This window comes from Pipistrellus kuhlii, unplaced genomic scaffold, assembly GCF_014108245.1.
Source record: "Pipistrellus kuhlii isolate mPipKuh1 unplaced genomic scaffold, mPipKuh1.p scaffold_m20_p_1, whole genome shotgun sequence".
Taxonomy (NCBI): Eukaryota; Metazoa; Chordata; class Mammalia; order Chiroptera; family Vespertilionidae; genus Pipistrellus; species Pipistrellus kuhlii.
In genome coordinates this window covers 44,155,457-44,180,742 of record NW_023425404.1, presented here as the reverse complement: position 1 = coordinate 44,180,742, position 25,286 = coordinate 44,155,457, and the positions used below count along the sequence as shown (strand labels likewise).

General features: G+C 41.0%; 1 protein-coding gene across 2 annotated transcripts in view; it reads right to left on the bottom strand.

The window, feature by feature from the left end:
- LEO1 (LEO1 homolog, Paf1/RNA polymerase II complex component) overlaps positions 1-25,286 on the bottom strand; it is a 28,799-nt gene that overhangs the window by 2,003 nt on the left and 1,510 nt on the right. Inside the window, exons 2-11 of one of the 2 annotated variants that reach the window (XM_036441855.2) lie at positions 21,932-22,684; positions 19,663-19,767; positions 16,176-16,270; positions 14,898-15,043; positions 13,923-14,007; positions 9,922-10,016; positions 9,090-9,224; positions 6,666-6,801; positions 4,655-4,841; positions 2,172-2,269 (exon numbers count right to left, since the gene is read on the bottom strand). In XM_036441855.2, coding sequence (XP_036297748.1) covers positions 2,172-2,269; positions 4,655-4,841; positions 6,666-6,801; positions 9,090-9,224; positions 9,922-10,016; positions 13,923-14,007; positions 14,898-15,043; positions 16,176-16,270; positions 19,663-19,767; positions 21,932-22,684 — 1,835 coding nt within the window. Of the gene's footprint in view, positions 1-2,171; positions 2,270-4,654; positions 4,842-6,665; positions 6,802-9,089; positions 9,225-9,921; positions 10,017-13,922; positions 14,008-14,897; positions 15,044-16,175; positions 16,271-19,662; positions 19,768-21,931; positions 22,704-25,286 lie in introns of both variants that reach the window. The other variant, XM_036441865.2, reaches the window with a different exon arrangement.

The following is a 25,286-nucleotide window of genomic DNA, read 5'->3' as shown; positions in this document are numbered from 1 at the left end:
GAAACCTAAACTGCAAGAAGTTGTGACTTGGGTGAAGAATTCATGGGAGAAAATCACTGACAGTTGCATTGCAAATGCACTGCGAGCAGGCTACTTTGACAAGAAGTACTCATTTAAAGACAGTGCTATTGCTAAACATGAGAGATTTGGTCCACTGATTCTGAAAGAAATGGAGTCACAAGAAATTCACCAGGAAATTCAAGAATTGGATTATTATGATGATGTTCCAGAAGATGATGACATGATTGTCATTGAATAAATGAGTAAATTCTTGATACTGTAGGATTCACAGTTTGTCTGGTTTGTGTTAACAACTACCGTACTACCGTACCGTATACAGGTAATACATTTCCTTTATTTTCATTTAACAATAAATGTGCACCGTATTCTTCTTCATGGAAAAATAAGACATCCCCTGAAAATAAGACCTAGCGCATCTTTGGGAGCAAAAATTAATATAAGACACTGTCTTATTTTCGGGGAAACAGGGTAATAGCAGGCCCCAGGAACTACATCTTTAGTGTAATGTGGATCAGGAACAAGCCCAGGCCCATTTCTTTGAGGCAGGGGTCAGCAAACTTTTTTGGAAGAGACCGAATAATAGATGTCTTGGCCGTTGTAAAACATATGGTTTCTGCTGCAACTACTCAACTCCGCCATTGTAACAGGAAAACATCTACAAATGACACACAAATAAGCACGGGCAGGTTCCAATCAAACCAGCTACATTAGGTAAGTGGGATATAATTTTCCAGCCCCTGACTTAATGAATGAAAATTTTCTAATCTCAAGCATCAAAATGAATTAGCATGGTATTAAAAAGAATTCTAGGAAAATTCAAAAATCATTCTTTCAGGTCATCTAAAAAGACCTTATTTCAAAAAAATAAAAATAAAAAAATAAAATAAAGACCTTATTTCCAGAATATAATTTAAAGTGGGCCCAGGCAGCTGCTATCCAAGGCACTTGGCAAAGGAAAATATAAATCAATCCATCAATCTCGGCCTTTAAAATTTCTTAGTACCTATACCTTTTAGTATGATTTTTAAAATTTATTTATTTTTTTTAAAGAGAGAGAGGAATGGAGAGAGATGAGAGATACCGTGTTTCCCCGAAAATAAGACATCCTCCGAAAATAAGACCTAGTGCATGGAAAGATAAGACATCCTTTGAAAATAAGACCTAGTGCAACTTTGGGAGAAAAAATTAATATAAGACACTGTCTTATTTTCGGGGAAACAGGGTAGAAACATCAATGAGAGCATCAATCAGCTGCCTCCTGCCACCCCACACTTGAGATGAGCCCACAACCCGGACATGGTTCCAGGGTGGATGCTCAACCACTGAGCAACACCAGCTGGGCAGTGCCTGTACTCTATAATTTGAAAAGGGTACTATTAGGAATATAAGTTAAGTCTTGGCCAGTGTGGCTCAGTTGGTTGGAGCGTCATCCCATACAACAAAAGGTCATGGGTTCAATTCCTGGTCAGGGTGTGTGCAGGAGAGAGCCATTGATGTTTTTCTCTCTCTCTATGCCCCTTTCCTCTCTAAGAATCAATGAGCATTCCGTGGTGAGGATTAAAAAAAAATAAATAAACAAATAAAGGTTTATATTTTTTTAAAAAAAGAATATAACTTTGGAATGATTTTTTCCAATAAATGTAAATGTATTGAATTACTCAATATTATTTCAAGCAGTATTTCATTTAAACAGAAAGAAATCAGTTTTTTCTATCATCAGAATTATTTCTATAACTTAAAAAATATATATTGAAAAGAAAAAGGGAAAAATAAATACACCCTCTGACCTCCCCACACTGAATGATTTCTAATTCTCCAGTGGAGCCCTAGTATCTCAGAGCCTGTCTTCCTTCTCCCAGGCCTCTCCATCCACCAGGTAAGCCCACCCTGACCGCTATGCCCTGCAGGCTAACACTTTCCTTAACACTCAGTGAGAGGTCTCTTCCTCTGAGCAGCCCTCCAACACCCATCCAAACCGCGGTCAGGCCCTCCCCCCGGACACTCCCTGTCCTGTGACTGCACTGGTCTCCCTGAGCTTCCGCGAAGGGTGGGGACATCTGTGTGCTCCTGGGCTGTGAGCGTGTCTTCATTGCAGGAGCTGGCTCGTAGGCACAGAGTAAACCCCTAAGGTTGAATAAATTTGGTTTTACCTCATCACTGTTGAGTTTCTTTGCTTTGAGTAATCTTTGGGCCTTATCTTCTTCCGATCCTTCATCGCTGTCTGAGGAATAGATTCTGGCTCGTTCCTCTGAAAGCAAAGGAATAAGGTGTATGAGTGATTTTCAAAGACAGCTATCTATTCATTCCGGGACTTTTCTTCTGATAAGTATCTTTAATTCCTTCTGCGCATTTTCCCAGAGGAAGCAGATAGTTTAAAATGTTCTGATTTAAAGATAGATGTAAGTTTAGATGTGTTGTAATGGAGCACTTACCCTTTCAAAATACAAGAATGGTTCACATGACCACTTTCAATATTAAAGAGGCTGTGTGCTGAGTGACTAACGAAACAGGCACCATCACTCTTCCAAATAAGCTATACAGCCCGAGTCGTTCTTTCATGGAGAGTCATTAAACAATTCCAAAATGAGCTTTGAAGATAGGAGAGGTGGTTTCCTGTTCTGTAAAGACCTTTGGTTGCCAGGTAGACATTTCAAAAGGAGGTGTAGATGAGAGGTGATCTCTGATGTCCCGCAGAGGTGGACCTTGGTGGGATAACAGCAACCTGCTTCAGACCAACCCTCTTGCCTCAGAACCTAAAGCCTTCCCTTCTCCCCACTCCCTACCTATCTGACTATTGGATAGAACTGAATGCTAATGAGCTGGTCTGATAGGTTTTAAAACTCTAGTGAATTGAATCTCTCTATATAAAAGCCCAGTGACCAGAACGGCGGAACAACCTGAATGACTGGTGGCTATGACACGCATTGCAGAAGCCAACCAGCCTGATCTGGGCCACCATCAGCCCCCAACACCCCGAATGGGGGTGGGACTGGCGCCCAACCACCTGGGGCCCCTCCCCCAAGCCTGCCCCTTCCTCAATTGGCCCCCAATACCCCATTCGGGGGCGGGGCCAACCAGCCAACCTCCTGCATCCCTTCCTCCCTGTCCCCGGCTGGGTCAGCTGGACCCCACCCATGCACGAATTCATGCACCAGGCCTCTAGTACTATATAACTCTCTCCCTAAAAGCAACCTCAATTTTTTGTGTTTATTTTGGTTTTATGTGGTTATTTCCATAACTGATGTTTTCTATAGGAATTTAGCATTAACAAAAAAATAAAAGGTCCCTGTACCACAGATCAGAACTAAATCATAGGCAGGAAGGAAGGATCAAAGCACACCAAAACAAACGCAATCACTGCGAGGAAGCGAGAGGTTTTATAGGATATCAAAGAGGGGAGATCTAGCTATTCTTAAAATATATCACTCAACAGGGACAAATGAGGATGCACTCACCCACAGTACCCCTTATATTGCACAGTCACTCCTGAAGCTCTAACAGCTAATTTGGAGGATTAAAGCCTCATTTTACAGATGTGGTACCCACTATTCAGATGTGAAGTCACTTGCTCAAAGCTGAGTAGTACAAGCAAGAACAGCAGTTTTAGGCAATATTTATTTAGTACTTGTGATGTGCCAGGCACTGGGTGAAGTACTTTACATGTACCATATCCTTCAATTCTCAAAACAACCTCATGGTGTAAGCACTACTATTCATAGGTTGTTTTTCATAATTAGGTAACAGAAGGGAGGTATTATAACTTTGCAGAAGTCATCCAACTAAAAAGTGGCAGAACGGAGATTAGAGCAAGCAGGATCCGGAGTCCAGGCCACGTCTCTGACCTTCAGGTTCAGTCTGCTCTTCAGCAGGATCTTCCTACCAGCTGCGGGCCACCGGAGTGCAGTATTGTGACAGAGGCATTGCCTCCGGAGTCAGTGACCCGGCTCAAGAACTCTCCACTTACCAACTATGTGCTGAGGACCAAACAGGATGCATGCAAAGCGACTGAGTGTTTGCCTGGGATTCAGCAGGTGCAGAATAGATGTTGACATTTTAAATGATTGGTATTTGTGAAAGAAGAAAATATGCAAAAAAAGAACTGTGAAAGGAATCACTATGAATTTCTTGAATGTAACTTCTTGATTCTCAATTAGTAATTTAAAGAAAGTTGAGGCCTGGCTGGCGTTGCTCAGTGGTTAAGTGTCAACCTATGAACCAGGAGGTCAGGGTTCGATTCCCAGTCAGGGCACATGCCTGGGTTGTGGGCTTGAACCCCAGTGGGGGATGTGCAGGAGTCAGCAATCAATTATTCTCTCTCTCTCTCTCCCTCTCCCTTTTTCTCTGGAATCAATAAAAATATATATTTTTAAAAAGTTGAGAAAAGTTCCAAATAGAATTGGCAAACTTTCAAACCAGAAAAGCAGAAATTGAGGGAGCAAAAGTCTGCAGGTGAGAGCTACAGCAGTTTCTACTCTGTCAAGCTCACCTGAAAGAATTCTGCACTGAGTAGTTCTTTAAACCTTGAAGTATACCAACCCTTAAAAATAAAATGTCCAGTGAACGGATATTCAGAGTATGCCCAATGCAAAGATAAATTTCTGAACCCTGAAATGAAGTTTCCGCACAAACTCACCTCGAATGCCCCCTTTGTATCGGTTCTTAATGGCAGCCAAGCTGATGGACTCCTCGCCTTCCTCTTCCTCGTCGTATCGATCAGGTTCTAGGTAACTAGCGCTCAGGCCCCGCTGGTGCTGCTTCTCTCTCATTCGGCGCTGCTGAGACTCCCTACGAATAGAAGCCCTTAAACGCTCTTCTTCTTTCTGTAAAGAAGCACATAACCACTCAACTTAAAAAAATGAGCCAGTGTAGAGCCCTTGAAACTACCTTTACTATAAAGAACATGAAATGCCTAGCTCAGGTTAGCACCATTCCCCATGTCTTCAGAGTGCAGAGCTCTCCAAGCCACACCTGTTACCACACACAGCGATCGCCTTGTTCAGTTCTAAGGCATGAAGGCCACACAAGGGTGAAGAGGCAGATGGCCCCTCACCCCGTCCGGTCAGAACTGGCACAGGCACAGCCTTGGGAGCCGCCAGGTCCCCTGTGTTGCCAATCTGAGCCCAGAGAGCAGCGGCCAGCTGAGCCATGTCACCATGCCCAGCTGGTGCCTGAGGGAGGCCATTTCTGTTCCCAAGAGACAGACACCTGACTGGGCCAGGCTCCACCCAACCACCACAGAACCCAGATATTCCTGTCTGGGCCCCTCAGCTCCCGACTCAGGATGAGAACCTGCAGGCAGGGCCCGGTCCCTGAGCCCCAAAGTAGAGCCTTCACCCCCTTCATCTGCCTGGCATCCCACATGTTGGGGGTCACAAGACACAGACAGGGACGAGAGGTCAAGGATGATCTGGCATTTCTCTCATTTAACTGTTCTATGTTACTGCATACAACTCTAATTCTGTTGCTAGACTTTCTATGTAGCAAATTATTTCATTAAGTAGAACGTGGCTGTACCGTCAGCAGGCCCTGGCCCGTGGATAGAGCATTGGCCTGCTGACAGAGGAGTCCTGGGTTTAATTCCCGGCCCAGGGCTTGTACTTCGGTTGCGAGTCCAATCCCTGGCCCCAGTCAGCCATTGTTTGGCAAATGCTCAGGACATGAATCCAGGGGGCACACGTGGGAGGCAACCAGTTGATGTGTCTCTCTCACACTGATGTTTCTCTGTCTCTCTCTTTCTCTCTCCTCCTACTCCTTCCTTTTCACTCTCAAAAAATCAATGGGAAAAAAATATCCTCAGGTGAGGATTAACAACAAAACCAAAACAAAACAAAACAAAAAGAACACTGTCAGCAAGACAGGGAATAAGAACGAGCTAGCTGGGTTCCTTGTGCATGTCCATGGAAGCTGGGGACATAGAGGGCTTGGGTTAGGCACTGTTACGGAATCTGATTTACTGCCTCTGCGAACGAAATACCGGGAGTAAAAAGCTGAGACTCGGGGCCACACCTCCAGCAGAGCCTGACAGTGGAGATACTAAGAAAGACACTGAGGAACCAGCGCCTCCATGTGCCCTGCTGCAGAGGAATGAAATCCCATGCAGCAGGCAGGGCAACAGCTGGGACCCAACAGGGTCAGGGGAGACTGTACCGCGGCCTCCAACTCCTCAGAGCGAGCGCTGCACAAGGGCCCATGGCGTCAATACAGACACACACCACCCACCGCTGAATTTGTGCCAAGTGACACCTGTGTCGGCTTTGAAAACCTGTAAGGTAGAATGTTACAAATGCCCCTTAAAAACCACATCTACTCTGCCCGATTCTCCTCTAGGCCCTTTCTGTCCTACTTTTATTCTGTTTTAGACTAAGTCTCTAACACTTCCAATGACTTCTGTCATGGTCTCTAACAGACACGGGTGATCTAATCATGCTTGAAAGTATCTGCAGAGTTCAGGTCCTTTCAGTCACCAGGTCTGTTTTCCGACTGCCATTCACCCACTGTTTGGAAAATGCCTAAGACAAGAATCCAGCCCCCTGCTCATGCCAGCTGGAAGGAAGAGAGGTGGGTCAACAAGAGGTGATTAATAAACGTTTTGGGAAATGCTATTTTCAATATCAAAAATCCCAGAATAAGCTTAGCAAACACACCTTAATCATCTCCGTGCGCTGGCACTCAGGATCTCGACCAGCCATCGGTAGGATTCTAATCTTCTGGGTCTTTGAACATCTATCCGCAAGTGACAGGGTCATCTTTCTGTGTGTGGCACTGTCTGTAGAGTGAGGTCTGCAGGAAATAAAAATCTCAATATTTACCATATACATTTGTGAGCCAGTCATATCAACATCACAAAAACAAAAGGCCAGCGACCATTTCTTAGTCCCTAGAAAAAAAAGGCAGGGACACTAAACTGAATATAGTGGGCTGGCAGATTTTTATCTTTCTTCATTCAACAGCTCACTGAAACACTTTTATCTCGCAGGCAAAGTAAAAAACGGAAAGCTGGGATAAAAAGGCTTACAAAGATGGACCCCTCCCCCTCCCCCCTACAGCAGTATGTGCACAGGCTCAGGCAGCACTGAATACTAAGTGCCAGGCACAGTGGTTGTGCTTTACATGTTGTATGAATTCACTGTCGCAGCTACTCTATGAAAAATTGTTAATTTTATATATTAGAAAACTGAAACTAAGCAAGGTTGAGAAAATTGCATAAAGTCACACAAGTGGAAATAGGACTCAAATACAAGTTTATCTAATTCCAAAGCCTATACTCTTGACAATTACAATTCTCAAAAAGCTAAGCATAACCAACATTATTGTGCCCTACCCTAGCCCCATGGTTGGCAAACTGCGGCTCTCGAGCCACATGCGGCTCTTTGGCCCCTTGGTGTGGCTCTTCCACAAAATATCATGGCCTGGGCGTCTATTTTGAAGAAGTGGCATTAGAAGAAGTTTAAGTTTAAAAAATTAGGCTCTCAAGAGAAATTTCAATCGCTGTACAGTTGATATTTGGCTCTGTTGACTAATGAGTTTGCCGACCACTGTCCCAGCCAGTTTGGCTCAGTGGATCAAACATCGGCCTGCAAACTGAAGGGTCCCAGGTTTGATTTCAGAAAAGGGAACATGCCAGGGTTGCAAGCTTGATCCCCAGTCGGGGCATGCAGGAGGAGGTAGCCGAACAATGATTCTCTCATCATTGATGTTTCTCTTTCTTTTTTTTATTTTATATTTTATTGATTTTGTACAGAGAGGAAGGGAGATAGAGAGCTAGAAACATTGATCAGCTGCCTCTTGCACAACCCCTACCGGGGATATGCCCGCAACCAAGGTACATGCCCTTGACCAGAATCGAACCCGGGACCCTTCAGTCCCCAAGCCGATGCTCTATCCATTGAGCCAAACCGGTCTCGGCTGATGTTTCTCTTTCTCTCTCCCTTTCCCTTCCTCTCTGAAATATATATATATATATATATATATATATATATATATTTTTTTTTTTTTAAGATTATTGTGCCTTTTAAACATAAGCATTACCCAAGGAGGATGATCTATTTAAAATCAAGGAAACAGCTGAAACCGGTTTGGCTCAGTGGATAGAGTGTCGGTTTGCGGACTGAAGGGTCCCAGGTTCAATTCCGGTCAAGGGCATGTACCTTGGTTGCGGGCACATCCCCAGTAGGGGATGTGCAAGAGGCAGCTGATCGATGATTCTCTCTCATTGATGTTTCTAACTCTGTCTCTCTCTCTTCCTCTCTGTAAAAAAATCAATAAAATATATTTATAAAAAAAATAAGCCGAGGCTGGTTTGGCTCAGTGGTAGAGCGTCGGTATGTGGACTGAAAGGTCCCAGGTTCGATTCCGGTCAGGGGCATGTACGTTGGTTGCGGGCGCATCCCCGGTGGGGGCTGTGCAGGAGGCAGCTGGTCGATGTTTCTCTCTCATTGACGTTTCTGGCTCTCTATCTCTCTCCCTTCCTCTCTGTAAAAAATCAATAAAACATAGTATTTTAAAAGAGAAAGAAAAAAAATAAAATAAAATCAAGGAAACAAAGAGAAAATATTTTGTTGTAGTGTCTACACGGTCTAAGGAAGGGGAAAGCCCTCAGCAGCTGACCTGTGTTCTGGGCTGCTTGGGGGAACATCCCTGAAGTGGCATTGGGTGCAGCAGCCAAAGGAACAGGATGACACAGCCTTCACACCCACCAACTCATCGCCTTTCCTGACCGCATGCACACTCAAACCTCTACTTATCAGCCTCCCAGATCCATTTACTAAAAAGAAGAGTCACAATGACTAGTAAGTATTATTGGCCTCTTGGCAGTTATAGTAACCACTTGAACTAAAAAGGTGGCATTCTGGTTTACATAACAATCTCCTGTAAGCTTGGTTCCCTGTGAATCAGCGACTTTGGTGCACTAGGCAGAACAGCCTTTGAACCCAGAGAGCTGGAAACCAGATCTTGCTCTTTGGAAAACTGCACCGTGAGATTATGTCAATTGGAAGTCGGACATTTGAACAATATCTATTATTTCACTGCTTTACTGTAACAAATAGTCCATTGATAAGAATAGTTACCTGAATGTGAGTTTGGTTTTAAAGACGGCTTGTCCCTGCAGGCCAGTCCCTTGTCTTATAAAAAGATGGTTGTGATCGCCTTGCAGTGGAGCTTTGTAAACATCAAACACCTCATTGCCCAGATGCAGAGACATGCTGAAAAGAAGGAACCCTTCACATATTAAAAGCCATACAGCTTTCAGCCTACCATTTTACTTCCCTTAAAATGTGATTCAGCTGCTGCTTTCTCTCCTTACACAGAAGCCAGAAGAAAAGAATAAAGCCAGGACGTGAAAAACCGCCTACCTCAAAGTAAAATAGGCTGTGACATCTACCCAGCCTCTACTACCTTCCCAGTGAGAGGTTGTTTTTTTAAACTGCCCACTTACAGCAAGCAGGTGCAATGGGGGTGGGGAGGAGACACGGGGGAGGGGAAGCTAGTGTACCTACCTCTGTTAAATGCCAAGGACTAAGCAATGGAAATCTTATGTAATAAAAGGCTAATATGTAAATCGACCAAACGGCAGAACAGCCAGGTTGGTATGACGTGCACTGACCACCAGGGGGCAGACGCTCCCACAGGGGGAGTGTCGCTCAGCCAGAAGCCAGACTCACAGCTGGCGAGTGCGGCAGCGGTGGCGACAGCCTCTCCCAACTCTGCAGCAGCGCTAAGGACGTTTGACTGTCGGCTTAGGCCCGCGCCCCCGAGGGCTCCCAGATTGTGAGAGGGTGCAGGCCAGACTAAGGGGCCCCACCCCAAGTGGCCCCAAAATAAGGTCTTATTCCAAAACTTGGTCCTTCCTAGCCACACTCTGGGTATTTATTTCAATACTCTTTGGGCATATGCACTCACCTTCCATCTGTCCACTTGACTATCCGAGCGTTGCTTTCTTTAATTTCATTTCCTTCTTCATCTCGTCGTATCCTCCATCGTATAGTATTTTCTACCTGTTTTAAAATACAAGTGCCTTAGAACACTGTAGTTTATGCTTTTTTCCTCAAGAAACACATAACTATGGAATAAGCATGCATAGCTAATAACATAAAACATTAAAGCCCTTTTTTTTTCTTAATAACCTACAGATGTTGAATAAATTAACAACAAAAATACGCTTAAGTGGATTTCTGAGTTCCTAGTGCTGGAGTCACTGTGTGAGCCGAGTGCCGGAGCATCTGAGCAGACGCTTAAGCTGTGGTAGCCCGGGGAGGTGTGAAGACACAGTAAGAGCTCCAGGACAGGAGATAAGGCTTGAAGCAAATCCCCACATAAAGCAGGATCTCTTACAGGACTAAAAACCCTGTAAATGTGTGACCAAAGCACCACGCCTACTGGCCTAGGGAGATAAGGAGGCTCCCTGCTTATGGGTAAGAAAAAAGAAGCAACCTCTGAAAATCAAAACCCCAGCATTGAGCAGATTTATAGTCTAACTTTATCTTAGCTGCATGGAGGGGAAATACCAGGCAGTTCTGAAAAACATTCCAGAGTTTCCTAAAATGAAAGCCACTGTTAGTGCAATTAAAAACCCAGGAGGACGCCTGGGAAGATGCCATACACTAAATGCATGTCGTCTGTCACTGCTGCACCCTGGGAACCCACTAGAGCACATGTGTCAAACACAAGGCCCGCGGGCCAAATCCGTCCCGCCAGGCCTTGCAATGTGGCCCGCACCGCGCTGTCATCACTGCACTCCGCTGCGTTTCCATCACAATGACAGTTTATGACTGTTCAGTAAACCATTCGGCCCGCGATTTAGGCTGGATTTTAGATTTTGGCCCCTTCTCTGATTGAGTTCGACACCCCTACACTAGAGTGACGGTGAAGACTTAGAAGAGGGTGCCCTCCAGGATAAAGAGAATGTGAGTTAAGACGGCAGCAAGGAGAAGCCAACACTGAAGCCGACGTATGCTTCCCTATGGCGATTCCCCTCCATCAATCCTAAAAGCAGCTGCTCCCATTTCCACTTAGAATTCCTGGGTCTCCATTCTGCTATACGTGACTATCTCTGCAACTGGCTTCTAGTGGTCCCCTCCTAGATTTCCCCCTTTTCTTCTTGTTCCTCATTAAATAAATAAGCAACCATGAGGCTGGCTGATTAAAGAACTCAAATAATATGCATGAATTATATATGATGCCATTCTGAAATTTGTTTCAAAACAATCAGGGTACAATGGGGTGGGAATAGAGATGTAACAAGATTGTCCAACTTGACAAGCATTGAAGTGAGTGATGGGCACATGAGAGTTTCTAATACAGTTTTCACTAGATCTGAATACATTTGAAATTTTCTCAATAAAGGAAACAAAATAATCTATCACTATTCATTCCTTCCCTCTCATACAAAATCAGTTAGCCACCTATAAATATGCAAACACATCATTAACTAAGAAGCTATTTTGAGAAATCCTTTTATTATATAAGGTAATCCAAATAATAACAATAATGATGATGATGATGATGATGATGATGGACCTCACCGAGATAGGTACATAAACTGAGCCCAGTTCCTTGTTCATTAAAGAATTAATTACACCACCAAGTGCCTCTAAGAACGGTCAGCCTAGTCTCAAGAATATCATTCAGGAAACATGCTGAGGTTTTAAAAGACAGTAGTCTGTTATACACCAACATTTTGTACTCTAACTGAACATAAACAGTGCACCTATGGATGAGGACAATGGGGGGTGGGGAAAGGGCAGAGGGTGGGGTGAGAAGGGGGGGAAAGGAACATTTGTAATAATATGAATAAAAATTTATTTAAACAAAAAAAAAAAAGAAAGAAAGGCCTTCTGCTTCATGGGAAGACTGTCCCCCACAAGGCAGCGTGCACCCCAAAAATTGTGCTTCTCTGATCACGGGGTGAAGTTCAATAGATTTTATTTCATCAACTCTGCAAAGCATCTTACTCAACATGCTGTACACTTGTTTTATTTTCTATGGAATGGTTGCTTTTTAAATGTTATTTTGTTCTACTTTGTATTAATTTCTTACCTTTCTATTTGACATGTTTGATGTTGTGTTTTTTGTTGTTGTTTGTTTTTTACACCAGATTATTGTTAAGTTCTATTGCTAATCAATGTAAAAATTCACATGGGTGCTATTTTAAGATATTTTTTTTATTCTGAAAAAAAACAAAAAAAAACAAAAACATTTTGTACTCTAAGCAGCAAGGTTTTAGAGAAAATATTTCTAAGCTTTGGTGCTTATATTAGTGACTGGTATACATGACCTAAAAACATAATAGATATATTGATGCATTTATTGATGCATCATGATATAAAGACAAAATTCAAAAAACAGCAAAAAGTAAACAAGTAAGGAACTACCACATTAATTTATATAAATGATGGAAAAAATGAAAATCAGTAGAATAATGCCAGAGGCACTAAAACAGGCATAAAAAACAGATATACATACATGTTTCAAGGAAAAATATTAACAGATGGGCTATTGGGAGTTGGGAAGAGGCAGGAAAAGAACAGCAAAGAACAAAAAACACTTTAAGCACTACAGTTAAGCACTATACCTATTAATTCTGTTATTGTTACCCGTTTACCTCCATTTTCTTATTTGATTTGCATTGCCATTACCAAGGAGGAGTGGTAAAATTTCACTGAAAAGCTTTGGAAGCCCATGCATGTTGGACAGAAATGATTTTATATCAAAGTTTCTTAGATACTTGTGACTCTATCAGACTTGAAGGGGTGGAATTCTAAAAATTCACCCCCCTTATTCTAAGAAGTTTCTTAGCATTCTAACACCAGGCACAATAAGAAAGTATTTACAGGAAACCCTTCAGATTGAAGAATTTAAAATGCATAGCTCCCCGTTTTAGTATGAGTGCAACTGCTTCTTGTTCTTTGGTACAACTCAGCTCTGAAGCATCTGCTTTATCTACATCCCCCTGAGGAAAGGAAGGTTACAGGCCCTCCTTGGATAGAGGTATCAGAGAGAAGCATTAACAGGAACTTAGTACAATAAAAATCTCTCCTAAGAGCAATCAGAAGAATACAAAGAAAGTCATAAGGAGAAGTGTTGGTACAAGTAACAAATTCTTCTTTTGTATAAGATTTGTTTATCCATAGATCAAAGAGCCTGAAGAATTTCCTCTTTATTTTTAAATTAAGTTCAGAGAGAGAAAGGGAGAGGGAGAGAAAGAAACATCAATGATGAGAATCATGGATTAGCTGCCTCCTGTCCGCCCCCTACCAGAGATCAAGCCCACAACCAGGACATGTGCCCTGACGGGAATCAAACTGTAACCTCCTGGTTCAGGGGTTAATGCTCAACCATTAAGCTACACCAGCAGGGCTGAGTAATAATTTCCTCTTGAAGGAAATTGCTGCAACTTAACCCACAGTACATATAGAAATAATTGTTTTAAAACACCAAACTATAGTACTACGTATTATAAAGGAAATAGCTAATGATTATTTAAAAGCACCAAAAAAGTATAACAGCAAGAAAAGTGACACATTTATAGAGCAAAAGCTATATATTTTCTTCCTAAAAAATAATCTGAGCCCTACTTGGTTTGACTCAGTGGATAGAGCATCTGCCTACAGACTGAAGGTCCCAGGTTCAAGTCTGGTCAAGGGCACACGCCTCAATTCCCAGTAGGGAGCGTGCAGAAGGCAGCCAATCAATTATTCTCTCTCATCATTGGTGTTTCTATTTCTTTCTCCCTCTTCCTTCCTCTTAAAATAAAAACACTTTTCTTAAATCTGAAAAGGAATACAACTTATTTGTTGATAAAACAGGAAATATAAAAATCATTTTCAAAAGCTCAAGTCTCAAGTTAGTGTCTCCAAGTTTTACTTTAATTAAAGAAAAAAAGAGTAAACATAGAACAGTACCTTTAGTTTTAACCTGGTTCGACCTTCTTCATCCAGCATTTCCTCATCTTCAAATTCATCTTCATAATATTGAGGATCAAAAGGCCTACAAATTGTTTTTTAAATAAACTATTAATCATACTTTGTAAAGAATATTATCACTGTTTTATAATAACATACCTAACATACTAATATACTAAAAAATCCTAATATAATTGAAATTTATAATGATCAAATATCTTCATGTTCAACTTCTAGAAGTATTCAAATTATTTCACTTTCTTGAAATTTGGTGTGGATATAGCTTGCTGGAAATAAAGTTGAGCAAGGCTAAATTTTCAAAATATTCTTTATTCTTATATAAGTCTTTAGGGAATAGGCTGTATGTGCTCTAATTTTCCATATCATTTTGCTTGGGGAGAAAAGATTAAATTGCATAAGAACTTGCATGTTATTAGTAAATAATACCCACAAACACTAATTAAACTGTCAAAACCATTAGGTTTTCTCTATCTGCAATGGCTGCTACAGTGGACATTTGCCATTTCTCTAGCAAATTTCACTACTTTCAATTTCAGCATTTATAGAGCTATACTAGCCAAAAACACCCAAAGCTTATGTTGTCTATTAATTACTAAGTATCAAACTGCTAAAAATAATTATGAGCATTAACAGTCTCCTTTACTGATGTTATAGTCTATACTTTTTCTGTCACAGAATATGCTTCATTTATTTCTTCAGAGATCTACCGTGTTTCCCCGAAAATAAGACATCCTCCGAAAATAAGACCTAGCGCATGGAAAGATAAGACATCCCTTGAAAATAAGACCTAGCGCAACTTTGGGAGAAAAAATTAATATAAGACACTGTCTTATTTTCAGGGAAACAGGGTATGACCAGTCTTCCATTTTGTGATTAGTCAACTCATGTAAAGTAAGAAAAATATCAACATTCCACATATTTCTATCCAACATCTAGAAATACTGATCCCCTTACCTGGGCTCTACACTGAGAAAGTTGGGCAGCTTAACAAAATACAAGTCGTTTCCTAAATCAGTGTTTACTTTTGGTATTTCTACTTCTATTCTGGTCTCAGGAATTGGTTCCTCCTCCTGTTGATCCTGAGGCAATCCATTTTCATCCTAGTTTAAAAAAAAAAAGCATAGAATTTTAGAGTTTTATGGGTTCTTAGTAATGGGTCTTGCTCAATTTCCACACTTTAATTACTTAGTAGGCAAGAAGCCTACTGAGACATCAACATTAGGGCTAAAGCAGCCCTCAATCACCATTCCTACCCACTCAGCCCCCCAAAAACCTCATGGGAAACAAGATCAGTTTAGAAGCATCAATATAAGAAAGTATGTTTTGTAATTAATCCTCTACATACTCACCAACAGTGTAAAACTAATCAACACTTCAATATGAAATCACTCTATTAAGATCAGATATTATCAACACAGCACACTACACTTCTTGGCATGGACAAGAAAAACATTTAAAACAATGGTCCTTACAGTATAGTCTCTCACAACATGGCACCAACCTCATGCTGGGCAGTTCTTTCTTTCTTTTCTTTTGCCTAGTTCCCTAAAGTAACATCTTGCAAAACTACAGCACAATATAACCAAGAGAATGACCCTAATAGAGTCAGATCACTTCCATACCACAAAGATTCACATTGCCCTTTACAGACACAACCACTTCATTCTTGTCCTCATCCCTCCTTAACCTCAAACAACCATTAATTTCTTCTCCATTTCTATAATTTTTGTCATTTCAAGAATGTTACATAAGTGGAATCACGCAGCATGTAATCTTTTTTCTTTTCATTCAGCATATTTCCCTGGAACGTCATCCAACCTTTTGCAAGTATTAACAATTCAATCTTTTTTTATTGCCGAATAGTATCCCAGTGTATGTGCCAGTGTAGTTACTTCTACTCCCACTTAAAACCAAGAGTTCCCTGTCTGGCTGGCATGGTTCGGTGACTGCCCATTGACCTATGAACCAGAAGGTCAGGGTTCGATTCCCAGTCAGGATACTTGCCGGGTTGTGGGCTCGATCCCCAGTGTGGGGCATGGAGGAGGCTGGCAATCAATGATTCTCTCTCATCACTGATGTTTCTATCTTTCAAGAAAGTCATCTGTTCATTGTATCTTCATACCATAGTTCAGTTATCAACTTCCTCTTCTTGGTGTAAGAGAGACCCTTAGCCTCAGAAACTTTTTGTTAGCTTTGAATAAAGGCCCAGTGCACATTGGTAACTTTACTTACAATGGGCTGTCCTGGAGTAGGTGGTTTATCTTCTCCATCACTCCCTGAAGATATATCATCTGCACCACCGAAGAGATCCATGGTTCCACTGTTATCTTGAATAAAGGAGGGAAAATGTGCAGTATTAATAACCATAACAAAGACTCCTCAAAGCTATCACTTCAACATATTCCCAAGGTCTGGACCACACTAGGAAACCACCCAAACACTATTCTGAGCCTGGCTCTCCAGAGTGGCTATGGAGAGGAAAGGGGGCAACTTGAGAGAAAGGCACCTCTTTCACCCTTCATTTATTGCATCCTGTTCTACTTTCCTTTAAACCCAGGAGCCCACATATTCTTCTATAATCTATATACTCAAATTTTGGGCTTACAGGCCCGGAACAGCCGGGCCTGGAGCAGCCGGGCCCAGAGCAGCCGGGTCAGGTGCGGCCAGGCCCAGAGCAGCAGCAGCCAAGTCCAGAGCAACTAGGTCGGGAGCGGCAGTGACCAGACCCGGAGCAGCTGGTTGTGGAACGAACCAGAGCAACAGAGGCCAGGCCCGGAGCAGCCTGGCCTGGAACAGCTTGCTCCTCGCCTGCCCCTGCCCCACGGCTGCCACTCAGACATGGCTGGAAACTTTTGCGAGAACTTGAGGGTCTGCTGAATCAAGTGATGAAGGCTTAGATGAGGATGTGTTGAGTTAGTATAGCGCTGGGGTGTTGATCTGTGAGTGCCTTGGGTGGGGCCTGGATGAGGCTGGTTGACCTATTTGGAAATGTCTTTTGTGTGAAGTGTATCTTTGGGCATGTGGAGGTATTATTGATATGAGAAAATGCTAAGTAACTGATTTACTATCTGAAAAGGGATTTACTATCAGGAAAAGGGAGGGAGGAAGAGACTGAACATAAACTGTGCACCTATGGATGAGGACAATGGGGGATGGGGAGGGGGCGGAGGGTGGGGTGGGAACCTGGTGGAGGGGGGAAGAAATGAGGAACCTTTGTAATAATATGAACAATAAAGATTGATTTAAAAAAAAAAAAAATTGGGGCTTAAACAGCCCATTGCAGCCTATTCTCTCCATACTCTCTCAAATTTTAGTATTATAGGTCCATGTCTACCCAGATCCTCCTCCTCATAAGCAGAACTTCACCTACATATAGGCAAAAACAACAATAATAATCTGTAATAAACCAATAAATCAAGGTGGGACAGTAGAAGGGATGAAAAAAAGATAGGAAGGTGGTCAAAAAGTGGATTGTTTGAAATCGAGATCATAAGAAGTGTTCTAGTCCTGGCAAGTGTGGGTCAGTTGGCTGGGCATCGTCCTGTGCACCGGTTCAATTCCTAGTCCGGGCACACACCCAGGTTGCAGGTTCAATCCCTGGTCAAGGTATATAGGGGGGCAACTGATCAATTAATGTTTCTCTCTCACATTGATGTTTCTCTCCCTCTCCCTTCCTCTCTCTAAAATCAATAAAAACATTTAAAAAAGGAGAAGTGTTATAATTATTGATAATTACACAGTCTAAAATAAACCTGTGAGTTATTGAGACAAAGTGGAAGACTGAAAAAGGAGAGGCAACCTATTAGAATGGCCAAAATCCAGCACAATGACAACAACTAATGCTGGCAAAATGCGAAGCAACAGGAACACTCATTCTTTACTGGTGGGAATACAAAATGGTGCAGTCACTTTGGAAGAGAGTTTGTGGTTTCTTACAGAACTAAACATACTCTTACCAAATGCTCTGGCAATTGTGCTCTTCTTTAAGTATTTTTACTTAAAGAAGCTGCAAACTTATGTCCACACAAAAATCTGCACATACATACCAGTATTTATAGCAGCTTTACTCATAATTGCCAAAACTTAGAAGCAAGCAAGATGTCTTTCTGTAGTAAATGGATAAACTAGTACTTCCAAACAATGAAATATTATTCAGAGCTTAAAACAAAACAAAACAAAACAAACAAACAAACAAAAAAAACCCCGCTATCAAGCCATGTAAAGGTATAGAGGAAATTTAAATGCATATCACTAAGTGAAAGAAGTCAATTTTAAAATGCTACACATGCCGGGACTGGTTTGGCTCAGTGGATAGAGCGTCAGCCTGAGGACTGAAAGGTCCCAGGTTCGATTCCGGTCAAGGGCATGTACCTTGGTTGCAGGCACATCCCTGGTGGGGGGGTGTGCAGGAGGCAGCTGATCGATGTTTCTCTCTCATCAATGTTTCTAACTCTCTATCCCTCTCTCTTCCTCTCTATAAAAAATCAATAAAATATATTTTAAAAAATAAATAAATAAAATGCTACACACTATATGATCCCAACTATACATTCTGGAAAAAGCAAAACTATGGAGACAGTAACAGATCAGTGACTGCCAGGAGTTAGTAGGGAGGAAGGGAGGAATATGCAGAGCAAAATAGATTTCTAGAGAAGTAAAATTACTCTATGTGATACCCTAATGATGGATACATGTCATTATACATTTGTCCAAACCCACAGAATATACACTACCATTCTAATGGTTTGGACAAACTGTAAAATATGGTGATTCTAAGGTGTGAATGGAGGTCCACCCATGAGGTCTTTATCTGTTTTGATCATTGATATATCTCCAGTGCCTAGAACAGTACTGAAATACAGGAGATTCTCAATAATTATGAACAAAATGAAAGAATGAATATCTAATTCTACCAACAACCCTGTAAGATGGTTAGCATCATCTCCCTTTTACAGAAAACTGAAGTGTAGTAATTAATCTGAACAAAATCATATATTTGGAAAGTAGAGCTAGCAAGACTCTAACTTGAATCATCTAATTTCAAAATCTATGCATATAACCAATAGTTAGTTATAGATCAAAGAGCATGCTATTCTTGTTCTCTTCAGCTCGCCTTTTCTAATTGACACTCTAAATGTTTGCTTTAGTTATATTACTTATAATAACTTATGTAAGCTAACATTAATGCATAATTACCATTCAGCAGAATAATAGTTGTGTGCAATCAAAATTGTTTGCTATAGCTTTTACACTAACATCTTTATTGCATAATAATTTGCTATTTGAAACAAGGTCATCCATAGAGATGAATGCAGAGAATTTTATCCTTATAACAAATCTACCTTATCTAATACTGGGTTTTCATGAACTCTTCATCTAATCCATAGCTCAAAGAACCAGGTTCTTCATTTGATATTAACCTGGTAAGAATTTAAGAACACACTGTCCTGGAACTGTCATTCAAACTGAAGAATGAACACTGCTGCCTCCACCTGAACCAGAGCCTCAGCCCCTAACAGATTCACTCTAATTATAAACGAAGAAATAGGTTTCCAATATCTGTACAATTTCCCTGTGTACACTGAGTGTATCCACATTCTTTCTGTGGGTCTTGCAGTTTGGGGTAAACGCCCAGGGTTGGGCGTGTACTATAGTTAAATGCAAAAAGAGGAATGGAAGTCAACATATTAAAAAAAAAAAAAAAAAGTAATTGAAGTACCTTTTGGTACCTCTGTGTCACTATCCGCTTCTGAATCCGATGCAATTGCATTCTTGCGTTTCATTCGCAAAACTTCATCTTCACTATCACTGCCTCGTGCAGATTCTGTAAGAGTAAAATTAGACGTTCTGCATAATCACAGTCATATTTCACAGATCTGAATTTTGTGTTTTAAAAGCAACATGGAGGATAAACATTGTAAGGGTGCACCCACACTACAGAAAGCTACTCAGTATTGACTAAGAAGGAACTATTGATTCATGAAACAATTTGGATGAATCTCAAATGCATTATGCTAACTGCAAGAAGTCTAAATGAAAGAAAGACGTCTATATGATTCCATTTAAATGATAGCAATCTCAAAAAGACAAAACCTTAGTGAAAAACAGACCAGTTTTGTCAGGGTCAGAGGTGAGGAAAGAATGTGTTTACAAAGGGATAATATGAGGGAATCTTCTAGGGTGACAAAACTGTTCTGTATCTTGACTCTGGTGGTGGTGGTTACACAAATCTATACATGCGTTAACATTGAAAGACTGTACATACATATACAAAAATCAACTTACTGTAATTAAAAAATAAAGGTAATAAACATTGGTTTCTGTAAACAGAAAAACTTGGCAGAATGAGAAAAGTAGTATTGAAACTTATGGTTAAAATATCTGTAACTCATTAGAGATTTAAAAAAAAAAAAAAAAAAGGTAGCCAAAATCGGTTTGGCTCAGTGGATAGAGTGTCAGTCTGTGGACTGAAGGGTCCTGTGTTCGATTCCAGTCAAGGGCATGTACAACCATTGTGGGCACAACCCCGGGGGGGTGTTCAGGAGGCAGCTGGTCGATGTTTCTCTCTCATCAATGTTTCTAGCTCTCTATCCCTCTCCTTTCCTCTCTGTAAAAAAAATCAATAAAAAAAAAAGTAAAAATATTGCAATGGAAGAGATGAACACATCACTTATCTATATGATATAATTGTTTACCTAATTGTAAACTTAAAAAAACTGAACCACTGTAGAAGCTAGTTCATTAAGCAGAATGACCAGCTACTACAAGATTCCCTACTATGACTCTAGTCTTAGGTTAGTTTTCTTTTATTTGAGAAGTACAACATGAGCCTCAATGATTCTGATAATAGTAAAAATAACTTTACCTAGAACTAGTTACTATATATAGTCTATATAGGCCTATATCCTTCTCTGGAAATCTTCTGACCTCTTTTTCTAAATAATGCCAAAATGTGTTCTTGAAAACTATCCTGTGAGGTATCTATTACAGGAGAAAAATCCACCTCCCCTAATGTTTAAGCTAAGGAAATAGGACTAATATGTAGTTATAATCAATCACCTACAAAAATGAAACAATCCAGATATAACTTCTGGAAGACTTTTAACCTAATCAAGGCGAATTTTAGTAATACAAAAAATAAATAAGATCGCTACATTAAAAAAGATATTCTATATAAAGATTGTGTTAAAGATAATGCAAACAACTATTATAAAAGGGGGTCCAGAGCCAAAGGTCACCTGCATGTTTCCAGTATTCTTTAGGGAATGAGTGTTCTGACGTAAGCACATCTCCCTAGGGTCAGAAAGCATGCTTCAAGCTATTACAGTTCAAGGAGACCATCCAGCTGTTTATCCATTTTCTGGATGTTATGTTCTCCAGGCAACCTCCTAATTATTATAAACCGGCATCCAATGTAGATTTCCCCAAGGGAAGAATACAATGATAAGAGAAATAATTGATCCTCTTGAAACAATTTTGCAATTTAATTTTCTTGTGAATTTAATTAGTTTGAGTAAACTTGGAACCTGATTATCTCTGGACGATCAAATTTTGGATTTAAAAACCTGAGCCAGAACATGTTGTTCACACCTCAGTACAGCTACGCTATGGGGATGTTTCAATGATAATGTTTTTTTCCCACCAAGCAAATCTATTCTCACCGGAGGCAGGCTCTTCGGTTACCCATAGACGTGGAACCACCTCTATTCATTTTATAATTAATCTCACTCCACACATCCTTCTCTAAGACTGTCCTCTTTAAATTTTTTTCTTCCTGACATAGCATCAATTAACAAATGGAAGGGGGTTAGAAATAATGCAAAGATTAGGGAAATTTTTAAAAAGCAAAATGTATAAAATTAGAAAAGGCTGAAGGGAAAGGAGAGGAAAAAACAGGGTACTAAAGATGACACTGCGAAAAGAATAAATGGGATGCACCTGCATCGAATGCTTCTATTAACCCATTTTGATTCTCATAAATGAATTACCTGACTTACGGTCCTGTTCTTCTTCATCATCTGAATGCCTGCGTTCTTCGTCTGAGACCTGTGGCCTTTCGTCGTCAGAATTCTGCATTTTCTCCTCATCCGACAGCTGGGGCCGTTCATCATCATCGGAATTCTGTTTCTCATCCTCATTATCAGAAGCTGCTGGATGCTCGTCATCAGAATTAGCCTTCTCCTCCTCCGACAGTTGCCTCTCATCATCTGAAAGCTGAGGCCTGTCCTCATCATCTGTGTTCTGCATTTTCTCATCATCGTCAGAATTCTGCAGCTTCTCTTCATCAGATCCTTGTGCCCTCTCCTCATCATCGGAATTCTGTATCTTTTCATCATCCGACTGGTCGCTTTTATCTTCTCTGTCCCATTTTTCATCGTCCGAATGTGCTTTTTCAGAACCTTCTGCTTCTGAGTGATGGCTCCCTCCATCTGACCCATGACCTTCATCTTCATCATCGTTATGAGCTTCTGATCCACTATGCTGATCGACATCTGAAGGGTCATTGTCTTCTCGGTCAGAATGCTCAGAAGGTTCTGATCTATTGTCTGACCTTTCAGAGTGGTTGTCACTCCCGCTCTGACGAGAAGCTCCCTCATCTTCACTGTCATCTCCAAACAGTTCTTTATTACTTGGTTTTCCTGAATCACCTCTTTCATCCTGGTCACTTTCACTTCCAGAGGCATTACTGCCAGATGCTGCATTCTCTTGATCAGAGTCCGAGTCTGATCCAGAATCAGAATCTATGGAATCATATAAACACTGGGTGATGTCAGCAAAAAGAAAGGCAGAGTAAGGAACATCAAAAGCCCATCACAACATAAAAGTAATGAAAACACTTGTTAAAAACTGTTAGTATCAATTTTCTTGGTACTCTGGAAACTAACCAAAAGTTGCAGCAACCAGGAGAATCCTTAACAAAAAAATCCAGCTGGCCCTAGCCCGTTTAGCTCAGTGACAGAGCACTGGCCCGAGGACTGAAAGATCCTGGGTTTGATTCCGACCCAGAGCACGTAAGTCTGTTGAAGGCTTGATCCCTGGCTCTAGTCAGGGCGAGTGTGGGAAGCAACCAATCAATGTGTCTCTCTCACATCAATGTTTCTTTCTCTGTGTCTCTCCCTCTTCCTTCCACTCTTTAAAAATCAATGGAAAATATCCTTGGGTGAGGATTAACAAGAGAAAAACCAGCTGGATTTTTAGAGAGAAAAGAGAACATTGTGGAGTTTTACGCCTGCTACCCCCCACCCACCACTCTCTGCCAGCTACTCCCCAGATCACTTGAAGGTAACAGCCTGAATTTCTGGCGCACTCACCACCACTGGAAGGAGCAGAAGTGACCTCATTTAAAGAGAATCGTGGTAGTTAGTTTTGATGCCTAACAAATCACTGAAGGGCTGGCTCAAAGGGCTTGACTTTACTAGTATCTCAACCAACATGGAACTTTCTCAGTGTTGAGGCAGCTACTTGGGAATGTTTGTTAAAAACAAACCAAAAAGCTTCGTAGGGAAGGCTGGGGAATGACGTAATATGGGAAGTAAGAGCTTTTAAAAGTTCCCACCTATTCCTAGAGATCAAGGAAGAACACATGCTTAGGGCTGTGCACATGCTCAGAAGAGAACTGAGAAAGCCCTAAGCTCTCACTGCTGACTGACCTCAGGCTCCACACAAGCAGAAAATAAAGGCAAGGACAGGCTGTAAACTGCCTGTTTGAATGTTGAAAGCATGCCCCAGCATATACGCAGAGCTGATCTGTAAAGACTGGGAGGTTTCTTTTACTGGGGGGAGGGGAGGGTTCTAGGAATTTAAGGAAATCTCTGTCCAATCACTAGCTGACCACTAAGATAACGGGACACAGATTTCATTGGCCACACACAACGAAGACTGCAGACAACCCAATTTAAAAATGAACAAAAAGCCGAAACCAGTTTGGCTCAATGGATAGAGCGTCGGCTTGGGGACTGAAGGGTCCCGGGTTCGATTCCGGTCAAGGGCATGTACCTTGGTTGTGGGCATATCCCCAGTAGGGGTGTGCAAGAGGCAGCTGATCGATGACTCTCTCTCATCGATGTTTCTAACTCTCTATCTCTCTCCCTTCCTCTCTATAAAAAAATCAATAAAATATATTTTAAAAAAATAAAAAAATAAAAATGAACAAAAAACTTGAATAGACTTTACAAAATTAGTTCAAAAGACTAAACAATAATTACTGTGACAAATAGCAACAACAAATCCTAGGAAGGTGGAAGAATATGTTTTCATGAGTTGTCACATCATATAATATTCAAAGAGCCTAATTATCAACAAAAAATTATAGCCGAGATCGGTTTGGCTCAGTGGATAGAGCGTCGGCTTGGGGACTGAAAGGTCCCGGGTTTGATTCCGGTGAAGGGCATGTACCTTGGTTGCGGGCACATCCCCAGTGGGGGATGTGCAAGAGGCAGCTGATCGATGACTCTCTCTCATCGATGTTTCCAACTCTCTATCTCTCTCCCTTCCTCTCTGTACAAAATCAATAAAACATATTTTTTTAAAAATCAACAAAAAATTATAAAGCATGCCAAGAGACAAAAAAGTATGTGGCCCATACATACATATGAAGAAAAAAAAAGAAAAAAAAAGAAAGAAAAAAGGTTACAAACTGTCTCTGAAGAAGCCCAGACAAAGAAAATGATATCTTGCCAAATAAAAAGTATCAATAAAACCCAGCCGGTAAGGCTCAGTGGTTGAGTGTCGAACTATGAACTAGGAGGGTTACAGTTCGCTTCCCAGTCAGGTTACATGTCCAGGTTGTGGGCTCGGTCCCCAGTGCAGGGCTGTGAGAGGCAGCCAATCAAGGATTCTCTCTCATCATTATTGTTTCTATCTCTCTCTCCCTCTGCCTTTCTTTCTGAAATCAATAAAAATATATTAAAAACCCCCAAAATCAATAAAAGACAGATATTATTTAAAAAAACAACATAGAAATTCTGAAGTTGAAAAGTACGATAACTGAAATGAAAATTTCGCTAAAAGGCTACATAGCAATGTGAGAAGGAAGAAGAAAAAAAAATCAGCAAATTTGAAGACAAGTTCATTAAGATTATCCTGTATAAGGAACAGAAAAACAAAGAAAAATAAATCTAAAAGACTTGTGGGATACCATCAAATGTACCAACATATACACAATGGGAGTCCCAGAAAAAAAGATCAGAAGAAATATTTGAAGAAATGATGATTGAAAACTTCCAACATTTGGTAAAAAAACAAAAACAAAAACAAACAAAAAAACCCACAACCACCATCAACCTACATATCCAAAAAGCTCAATGAATGCCAAACAGCATAAAGTTAAAGAGAACACCTAGA